Genomic DNA, 10280 nt, shown 5'->3' on the forward strand with positions numbered 1-10280 from the left:
CGCGCTGGTGGGGCGCGAGCGATTCGCTTGGGTGAGCGATTCGCTTGTGAACCACGTTATCTCTCTTTCTCTAAATATATACACAATCTTACCCAGGCGCCGATCCCAAGCCAGTCAAAACCCTCAACCCCCAAGCCCACCACCCCTCCCTCTCCCCCAACACCCCATCAAGCTCCTGCAACCTCCCCTCGACAAACTCGACCTGCCGTTCAAACTCCGCCACCACATCCTCTACATCCTCGACTTTGCCCCTCAGGGCACTAATTTCATACTCGAGCTTATCCCGCACATTCTCGAGTTCCCGGAGGCTGGTGGTGAGTAAAGCACGGTTATTCGTAACCATAGCATGTGTATCCTCGCGGAGCGAATGATACGTATCGAGTCTCGGGTAGTAAATCGATTCGAGAGTCTCTATATCCGCGTCTACGGATTGCGACAAGGCAATTATCTCCGCGAGACGTGAATTGACCCAGTCCTGGTCTTTTTCCGAGACCTGAGCGAGGGTATGGTGGAGGCGTTTGAGTTGGGTGGAGTGCATGTTTTGGAGGGCGGAGCGTGCGGTGAGGGCGGTGACGGAAGAGGGGTCGAAGTCTTCTGTGGCTACTAGGGCTTCTTCTTCAGAGAGAGTGCTGGTGCTGGGGTTGATGGGGGGCCAGCGGAGGATGGATTCTTCGGCTGTGCTAAAAGAGAGGTGACGGGGCCACCAGTCGTTGTGGCGGGGTGGGCGGACAAGGTCGAATTGGGAGCCGGATTGGGTGCGGCGGAGGAGAGGGGGGATGATGTTTGCTTCGGAGACGGGGAGGCAGGTGAGGTCGATGCCGTGATAGGTGGAGCCGGCGAGGGAACTTGTTACTGTGGGAGGCTGTTCGGGTTGTTCGGGCTGCTCGGATGTGTCGCTTTCGACTATCGAAGTGCGTAAGGCTGAGGCGTGACGGCTACCGACTGATCTATGGTTATGAAGGGAAGTAGCGGATTCACCTGGTGTCTCAGTGAGGACTTTGGCAAAGGCGGGTTCTTCGCCGGCCATGCTCTGGGGTGATATGATTGAATATGGGTCGTCTGAATGGCTCTCGTACTCAATGGATGTGCGAGAATCTGTGTATTGTAGCGGCACACTACCACTTTTGGTGCGATGTAGCCCATGTCGTCCGTGTTCATCTCGGGAAAGCTTGGTGGCGTGGGTGCGAAGGCCAACAGCATTTTTGATATGGTGAAAACCGCCAGACTCTAGCTTGGCTTTGATGGCAGCTCGCTTCGAAGAAGGGTCTTTGAAGTACTCCTTCTCCAGGCCCTCTGGAGTAAACACGTCTGCCTTTTTTATTTCCGAGGAGCCAGTATCGCGCTTTGTTATGCCTTGATGATCTGTTGTTGATTCTTGACGAACCGGTTTGGGTGCGTGTTGATCGTGCTTGTCTGGCGAGCTTGATCGTGATTCTCCGCTAGGAAGCCGATCAAACATGCTGTCGCCAGATGTTGTTTTCTTGGGCTTTCCATGCCACAGCCACTTTGCATGCTCACCTCGGACTAGCTCAACGAATTGGTCGATATCCACTGTCTCAACTTCAGCGATGCCATCTTTTTGGCCAGCACCAACAATGCCCATGACCATCTCGCCGCCCTTGCCTCCTAGCTCGGCAACAGTAGACTTGAATGCTCGCGGGACAGCCCAACCTTCTTTACGCGCTGCTTTTGCAGAGGATCTCCGAAGCTGCTCAAGAGTCTGCCGATCGAGACGGCGAGTTCTAGGTAAGTGATGAGACTTTTGAAAATGTGCAATGCCGCGCTTGGTAGCGTCAATATCAAAAACATCTTTTGCTACTGCAGCATTGCAGGCACTCAGTCTGTTACGAGCGCCCATCAACATGCCTAATAAGGCAGCGACGGTTGTTGGACCAAGGATGCCATCATGAGGCTCTACAGTATAGTACTCTGACCCAAAGTCTATCCACCAGTCATTGATTGCTTTTTCCGTCAAGTCGCAGAGCAGTCCGTCGGCATATTCTGGCTCGAGCTTTCCAAACAAAACAAGTGCTATTTGACAGAGTTTGACCAACTCAATGACGGAAGCATTAAATGGAATGCGATCACTTGTGCGATAAAGTTGCTGAAACTTTGCCTGGGTAGCACCACTAGGGGGCGTGAGCTTGATGCCCAGGCGACCAGAACATCCTAATCTCTTGAGGTTTTCATTCACAACAAAGGCTTCGCGGTACTTTTTCACATCGCCTCCAGGGATGGGAATAACAGTCAGGGAAGAGGGGAATCCGCTGAGATTGGTGATCATGAGGGTGCCATAGGGCGTTTCCTTTCTCCGGGCATAGCAGTCGGCGAGAGACTTGAAGTACAGGCGCATTTGGGGGGACCATTCATCCTCGTTACTGGGTACGCTTATAATGGTGGCCAAGACAGAGTCTTCGGGATTACCCGTGTAGGTGGTGATGAGGTAAGTGGGGTGGGTGCGGGAGCAGGCCCATTGCTCGACCAGGTAGATCTCGTAGCCCTCGATCCTCTGGCGGCGGGCAAGGACGTGGCATGTTGTGGCAGGGCCCTCCTCAAGGTAGCGAGCAGCCACCAAGTCGGTCAAGACGAAGCGCTGATGGGTCGGAGGTGAAGCAGGCGGCCGGACCGCGGCTTGTTCCGGCAGCATGTCGGCGATGGGAGACTTGAAGACTGCTTGCTGGGGACGCGACTGTGCTGAGCTCGAGGGGTTGATTGACGTCGTCTGCAAGGGCGGCATCTGCCTCCGAAGCTCTTTCTCGGTGTGCACCCGCGACGGGGGCACTGGCAGGGGGAAGTCCATTTTTTAGGGCGATTTCAGGTGTGATTTGGCCGACGAACTACCAGGTGCTGCGGGTGCGAGCTCGTCATGGTAAAGGGAGGCGCAAGGTCCCGCCGATGGCCGAGGTGGAAGAGAGGGCACAGGACGTGTCGGAGGACCCTGTGAGCATGATCCTACGTGCAGTCTGTAGTTTTTTTATATTAGGATATCGCAAAAGACCCCGAAGCTCAGCGAGGCTGGTGTACACATACGGTTCCTACTTCGGGGAGAGTTGATGATTAGAGCCATGGATGCGCGTGCGGAGGTCGGCCCTGCTCCCTCCCCCACACGTCATGCGGCGAGCGCGACACCACCAGCCCATGCCTCAACCACCACAACGGCCATGGACAGCACTGAAGAGTCCCTTTGGCCAGACCAACCCTCTCCACTCCATTGCGACCACCGATTCATTGCTTCCAACGCCCACAGGCCATCTTAACCGCCATCGTTTGTCAACCCCGGCCCTATCAACACCATGGACGACCTCCGCGAGCAGGTCGAACTGCTGGAGAAGAGCGCAAACCTCTCCGCCAGCATAGATCACGTGCAAAAAGCGATTGATATGCTCACTGCAGCTCGTGCTAAGATTGCAGCGGGTGAGTGCCCTCGCATCTCCTGTACAGCAACACATACTGACTACAACACCCGGACAGATCCCGCGACGGCACCCTTGACACTCGCGAGACTCCAGGACCCCTTCAAGCAATCCCTCGACACTGTACAGAAAGATCTCAAGCCCATATACTCGGGTTTGAACAAATACGGCAAGGCACTTGACAAGGTATGCTTATCCTTCACACTGGCCGTCACTATCTCCATGGCTGACAGCACCTCTCAGAAATTCAAAGACAAGCCCCTCCCCTCTGCCGAAAATGACGCCCTATCGTCGCATCCCTCGCTCATCAACCGTGCCATTGCCATGCACCTCCTCCGCGAGGGTCAATTCGACGTAGCCTCGACCTTTGTACAAGAAGCCAGTCGCCAGCCGCCACGCCCAGAGCCTACTCCCAACACACCAAACCCCCACATACGCGAGTCCTGGGAGAGGGATCTAGCAGAGGGAACCTTCAATTCAGAAGAGCTGCAACAGAAGTTTGCCGAAATGTACCACATACTACACGAGCTGCGCGTTCAAAGGAATCTACAGCCCGCCATACAGTGGGCCCGCCAACGCAGCGCCGAACTCGAGGGTCGCGGCAGCAATCTCGAATTCGAGCTCTGTCGTCTCCAGTACATCTGTCTCTTCGACAGCCATAACCAACACAGCGACACCATGGACACAGAAATCCCCATCGGTGTCCTGAACGCCTGGGCCTATGCACATCGCGAATTCCCCCCCTTCCATAAGCGCTACGCCCGGGAAATCCAGCAGCTCCTCGGTGCAACGGCCTTTTGGCCAAACGTCAAAGACTCGCCCTACTGCCGCCTCTTCTACAACGACTCCGCCTGGGAAGAAGTCGCCCACTCCTTCAACCGTGAATTCTGCTCTCTCCTCGGCTTAAGCGCTGACTCGCCCCTCTTCATCGCCGCCACCGCTGGCGCCATCGCCCTCCCTTACTTGCTGAAGATGCAGTCCATCATGAAGGAGAAACGCACAGAGTGGACAACTCAGGATGAATTACCCGTCGAGATTCCGCTGCCCAGCCAGTACCATTTCCATAGCATATTCGTATGTCCAGTCTCAAAGGAACAGTCGACGGATACGAATCCGCCCATGATGATGCCGTGTGGCCATGTTATTGCGCAGGAGTCGCTGGATAAACTGAGCAAGGGGTCGCGGTTCAAGTGTCCGTATTGTCCGAATGAGAGTCATCCCAGGGAGGCGAGGAAGGTCGTACTGTAGTGTGGGTATGGCAGCAAGTATCCTGTGATCCCCTCGTGAAGCATGGGATAGTGTGCGTTTTTGGTGTCTTAGGGTTGGATAGGATTGTTTATGGCTTTGATGGATGTCGACGTCGCTCCTTGATGATGTCGAGCGTATGAATACCAATTATTTTTGTTCATTCAGTGGTGAAATTGATTCGTTTGACGGGGAGTGAAATGGAGTGGAAAGAACACCGATTATACAAAATAAAGGTATGAGATTAAGTCACTAGGACAATAGGTATGCCTTCGCGCCCAAACATCCTTACACAGGCCTGTACAGCCACTGACCCGGATGGAAAAACACATCAAACTCGACTCCCCCAAACACTCCAATCGCAGCAAACAAATCACACTCCCCCCTTAGTCCCAGATTGCCTCCCTCACTCCTAACATCCAACTCCTCATTCCCATCCCACTCTCCCTCCTTGACCCCATTCCTGGTAAAGAAAACCTTGATATCCAACATCTTCCCTTCCTGTCCCCCTTGATACGCCGGCGGATTCTTCGGCACCTCAAATGTCATGCCAATCCCCACCGTATCCCCTGGCTTAAACGCAGTCGTAAAATCATTGCCACCCCACGCATCATTCACATACTTTCTGCCATCATCACCGTGGACACCCAAGCTAGCGCGTTCCCAGCCCGGGAGCCGGAAGGTGGGGTACGGAGGGGCGGCGAACCCGATTGCGATGCCAGCGTCTGCTTCGGAGAGGGAAGACGAGGCGCCGTGGCCTATGGATGTGACTTTGAGCTCGAAGTAGAGGGTTCTGGGGTGGTGTGTAATTAGGGGGAAGTCAGTGAGGGCGCTGTAGAGGGGGAGATTGGACAGGATGCTGGAGTCGCGGCAGGAAGGATAGGTGCGGATGCGCCAGTGGCCTGCGCTTTGTTGAGGGAACAAGTCTCCGGCTAGGGAGGGAGGTTTGAGGAGGGCGAGCTGCGCGTTTTGGATTGCGGTGTAGGTGCTTGGGTGGAGGGCTTGAGGGGGCCATAAGGGGTGCGCTTTTGTCCAGGCGAGCGCTCGGTCGCCTTCTTCGGCTGTGGCGTTTGCCGTGGGGGAACTGTCGTAACCCATTGAGGGGGGAGGAGGGAGAAGCGCGGTGTCGGGTATCACGGTCCAGTCGTGGTATGGGGGTGGATCCCAGCTTGGAGGTGGTTGCTGGGGGTATGAAGGAGGTGGACCTGGTGGTGCCGCGTAGCCTGAAGACTGATGACCTGGTGGAGGCCCAGGAGGGGTTGTGTAGGATGACGAAGATGCTATATTGTGGTTAGGTGGGGGCCCTGAAGGTGCTGTGTATTCGGGCTTTGATGAAGAGGCCTGGTTTGGCGGGGGACCAGGAGGAGGCTGGTATTTCTCTGTTGATGGTTCTTGAGAATGTTGATAGTAAGGATTGTTTGATTGTAGATTGTGCTGATATGTTCCGTAAGATGGCTTTTCGTCGCCTTTTAACTTGTCTTTGAGTTTCTTGAACATAGTATAGGCAAAGGTGGCGTGGTATTTGGGAAGTCTAAGACCGCCGCCGTGGTACTAGTCGTGGCCCTTTTATTCTAGTAAGTATGGAATGAAGGCCGGACCCAACTCGGTCTCTCAGATGTGAATGACTTGGAAAAGAAAACACAATTCAAACAAGGCGGCCTGGTGGTGATAAAGGGAAGTTGATTGGTGGTGGCTGTGCAAGTGACAGTCGTTGTTACCTGGATGGTGTCTTACCAAATACGTCATCGCGGCTTGGCGGTGCCTCTCCTTCCTACTCAGGTCTCGGTGTTACACAGCATACATCCTTTACTATTTATCGAGGTATACTTCGCCATATTCCCTACCGTATCTGCCCTCCAGATGATTTCACTGGCACATCAAGGACTCAATCCCTCGACCAGTCACACACAGCCGTGACACAAGCCATCAAGTCTACTGAGATCTTGTAACTAAAGTTTGCAACATTACTGAGCCTAGACTAGAGTACTACAACAAGCAAAGGCCGCCTGACGTGTCATTACATGGCTATCCTCACCGAATCGTCACTTCCTTGTAACCCTTCTCATTCTCAATATCGTCATCAATGCACACCCCGATAATTTTATACCGGTCCATGACGTGGTCGCGACTAATCAGCAAATTCCCCGAGCCGTCTGTTGGAATATACCCGTAATCGCGCATTTGAGCCATGATTCCATGCGCAAACTCTTCTCTGACAAGGGCCCGTCCCGTAGGCCATGGTATCTTTGGAATCACGGGCTCTCTAGGCCTCAGATTCCTACAAGAGGCTGCATACGACCTGTAGGCTTCTACACTTCCCCCGAAACCTAGCAGATCAAACGTGTTCCCTACGACACCGATCTGTACCAGTCCACGGCCATCTTGAAGGGTGATACGGTTGTCGGAATCACGATTGCTGTGTGTATCACCTAAAGAGCTTCCTTCGATGACTGTAAGTGCCTCGAAAATCATTGCAAATGGAGCAGTGATTGTACAACCGCAATTCACCCGCACTTCACAGGAGATCTTCTCTGTATTCTCGTTCCATAGCCGAGATTCGAAACCGGTAACGTCGACCATGCGGTAGTTCACCGACCTGTTGTGGCCTCGAAAAAATTCCGGCGATGGATCCTCCCAAGTGGTACCGCTGACGCATCGGTCTTCCCATTTTGTGGGTTTCGCACATGGATCTGTCATCCTCCAATTCGGCCGTAGCTTTTGAAGCAACCGTCGTCTGTACTTAACATAGTTGCTGCTCGGATCCATGAGGCTTGCCAGTATGGTCGCGCATTGAACCAGTATCTTACCAGTCTCGTCTTTTACCACATTCATAGGTTGGTCGTTGGTTTTAATAAGCTCCTTGGAAACCCAGCCCTTTTTCAGCTTCTTTCCACAATTACAGCCTCTGAATATGAAGCTGCAGCCCGTGGTTTCGGGGTTTGGAACCAGACGAATCTTCATGTACTTCTTCGGACTCCCTTTGACTCCGGTCACTGCGGCAGATTTTGCCTGGCCTTTGGCTTTCAGCCTTCTTAGACAAATGACTCCAGCGAAGCAATCTGTTGTCGGGCTGCCGCTGTAGTTTTCAACTACAGGAATCCAATCCCACTCTCCTCGCTCACGGCTACTGATTGCTAGTTTGGTCCACGCCAGATCCGTTTTAATGGAAAGCTGTTTGAAGAAATTGAATGACATATTCTCCATATCTTCTCCCGAAAGCTGTGTCTCAATCTCTTCACTGGTAAACAATCCGCTGAAAATACCCAGAAGGCCTCGGAATATATCATGCTTCTTCCCGCAATTTCGCGGGGTCAAGGAAATTGCTGAAAAGACATTTAAAACACCGTCTTTGTTGTCATGCCACCAGTTTGGTCCTCCATTGATGATATCAGTCCTCGCGCTGTCAATGCCTTGGACTTGCTGACGGAGACTACGCAGCGTCCACTCATCTTCTTCAATGACTCTCAGAATCGCCTCAATGGTTGCGTTCTTGACCCATCTGGACTCACGAATCCACTCTTGCAGCTTGAGTGCCGAATCCAGCGAATCCATGGCAAGAGCCATCCACGTATGGAGTTCGCCAATACGCGATATCTCCTGGCGATCTATTGCCCACATGACAACGTTCTTGCCAAGAATCATCTCTTGGAACGTCCATACCCGTGTAAAGTAGGGATTGTGGAAAAGCGACTGAACGTGGTTGACACACGTGGCATAGCAGTTTAGCACACCCATATCGATTGCGGATGTTCTGACCGTCGTATTTGGTATTTCAAACGCCCAGGTCTTATCTGCCCACTCCTGGAGTCGCGTTCTCTGATCCGGCATGAGACCCGGCGCACCCGCCGCGAGCGCCGATCCTGTCATATGCGACCGAACGTGATCGAGAAACTTGAGGTCATCCACAATCTGCTGCGGATCCCACACAACAGGCATATCAAGAAGGATATGGCATCTTTCCGCGCTCTTGTAATACTCAAACATCCGGGACAGCTCGATAGCCTGGTCTGCAGGCGAAGTCTGCTTGATGCATACGCAGTCTGCCCACAGGTATTGAATGTTTCCCGTTATCATCAGCCTCTTGATGTCCTCCATCTTATTTTTCGCTATTGTCAGTACCCAATCCACGCCTGTTATACCGCAGTTCCATTCTTCTTCTGGTGCACCCCAGGTATACGATAAAATGTCGAAACTTTCAATGTACACGTCGCTGGAATTGACAACGGAGAACTGCCCGTTAATTTGGCAAAGCAGCCTTGTGGGGAGATACGAAGCCATGATGAAGAATTTGGATGCTCATGCAATTGCTGCTTCGGCGTCGAAAACAAATGACTGGTCAAAGGAGCATGAGGATTCAGTCATTGCTGAACCCGAGGGCGACGCGAGATTTCATACACATTGCTGCCTTCCAGCCTCGTCGCCGAACTGCGGTGGACGCGGCGCTTCTGCATGTCTTGGTATCATGGTGGTCGCTTGTGAGTAGGGGCATGATTCGTGCGGCATGGTGACGGGCCGTGCGGGGCTGCATGGTGATGGAGCAAAGCTGGAAAGAGGACAAACCTCCTTCTTTGAGAATACAGGGCTAAGCGAGCTAAAGAGTGAAGATGGCGTTGGTGCGGCTGGCAAACCTGACGATTATGATGCCCCTGCTAGATGACTGGATACATCTTACGGTTGCGCAAGATATACGCAGCCTTGTATCGCCCACACCACCATGAAGGCTGTAAGCATGTTTGGCTACGCCGGATCTCAGGACGTATGAATCGTGGGCGGGCCGATCCAAATTATGCAGAGGTTGACGATTTGGGTTGTGAGTTCCCACCCCTTGCCAGCTCCCCGCGTGACTGGAATCCTTACCAGGAACGCAAATTTGGGGGCGAAGACGGCTTGGAGCGTTATCGGGACCATAAATATATCAGGCGACAACCAATGTTCTTTCATGAGGATATCACGGACACAAGGCCGAAACATGCAATTTACAGGCGCTTAGGGGTGTGATTGGAGTTGTCTGCAGTGCCAAGATACACGGGCGCTAACGATAGGCAGATGTGTTTTGAGACTGAGTAGAAGACTGGCGTATGTAGATTTACTGCTGCTAAAAAATGGGGAGGGGCTATCGCCCTTCTTCACCGGTATCAGGCTTCTCTTCCAGCAAATTACAGCCTTGGGCATACACCAATTTTGGCTTACAGTGCTCCCATTACTATATGTAAATGCTGTCAGCATTGCATGGAGGAAAGGCTGATGAGTTAGAGATTAATCATATATATTCCCTTCAGCCTCCTCTCTCAGTTCGTATGAACTACACATGCTGCCGTTGACTGTAGCCTTGAGTTTCTGAGTAAAAGATCAGTCATTCACTTTATGATATACTAAGCTGTCTCTTCCAGGGTAAGTAAGAGTATGCCATGATGTGGTCAGGTTCATACAAATGATTTACCATATTTTTTAGGGAGAGCAACTCGCTATGCTTGTTCGACAGGATCTCTGTTGACATGTCTACTTCAGCCAGTATCACATTGTAACCTTGGCAAAATTTGATTTTAACATTAACGTATTCTATCACCGAGCGTGCCACATCACCGAGTGTGCCACTTTTTCTTGGCATCGCGAACTTCACGT

General features: G+C 52.5%; 5 protein-coding genes across 5 annotated transcripts; 2 read left to right on the plus strand and 3 right to left on the minus strand.

The window, feature by feature from the left end:
* Positions 1-88: 88 nt before the first annotated feature.
* COCCADRAFT_112251 (uncharacterized protein) lies at positions 89-2800 on the minus strand (the record flags this gene model as incomplete). The annotated part of the gene is made up of 1 exon (XM_007720274.1): positions 89-2800. The coding sequence occupies one exon, from the start codon at positions 2798-2800 to the stop codon at positions 89-91; it is 2712 nt and encodes a 903-aa protein (XP_007718464.1).
* Positions 2801-3005: 205 nt separating this feature from the next.
* Positions 3006-3257, plus strand: COCCADRAFT_112252 (uncharacterized protein; the record flags this gene model as incomplete). The annotated part of the gene is made up of 1 exon (XM_007720275.1): positions 3006-3257. A coding segment is annotated over one exon (252 nt), but the record flags the coding sequence as incomplete, so codon positions are not given.
* A 36-nt stretch (positions 3258-3293) lies between these two features.
* Positions 3294-4661, plus strand: COCCADRAFT_112255 (uncharacterized protein; the record flags this gene model as incomplete). Its single annotated transcript, XM_007720276.1, has 3 exons — positions 3294-3414; positions 3472-3599; positions 3657-4661. The coding sequence occupies 3 exons, from the start codon at positions 3294-3296 to the stop codon at positions 4659-4661; spliced, it is 1254 nt and encodes a 417-aa protein (XP_007718466.1).
* Positions 4662-4946: 285 nt separating this feature from the next.
* COCCADRAFT_112254 (uncharacterized protein) lies at positions 4947-6155 on the minus strand (the record flags this gene model as incomplete). Its single annotated transcript, XM_007720277.1, has 1 exon — positions 4947-6155. One exon carries the CDS (start codon positions 6153-6155, stop codon positions 4947-4949), a length of 1209 nt encoding a protein of 402 aa, XP_007718467.1.
* Positions 6156-6689: 534 nt separating this feature from the next.
* COCCADRAFT_112248 (uncharacterized protein) lies at positions 6690-8936 on the minus strand (the record flags this gene model as incomplete). The annotated part of the gene is made up of 1 exon (XM_007720278.1): positions 6690-8936. The coding sequence occupies one exon, from the start codon at positions 8934-8936 to the stop codon at positions 6690-6692; it is 2247 nt and encodes a 748-aa protein (XP_007718468.1).
* Between the last annotated feature and the right edge of the window lie 1344 nt (positions 8937-10280).

This window comes from Bipolaris zeicola (assembly GCF_000523435.1).
Source record: "Bipolaris zeicola 26-R-13 unplaced genomic scaffold scaffold_437, whole genome shotgun sequence".
NCBI classification, from domain to species: domain Eukaryota; kingdom Fungi; phylum Ascomycota; class Dothideomycetes; order Pleosporales; family Pleosporaceae; genus Bipolaris; species Bipolaris zeicola.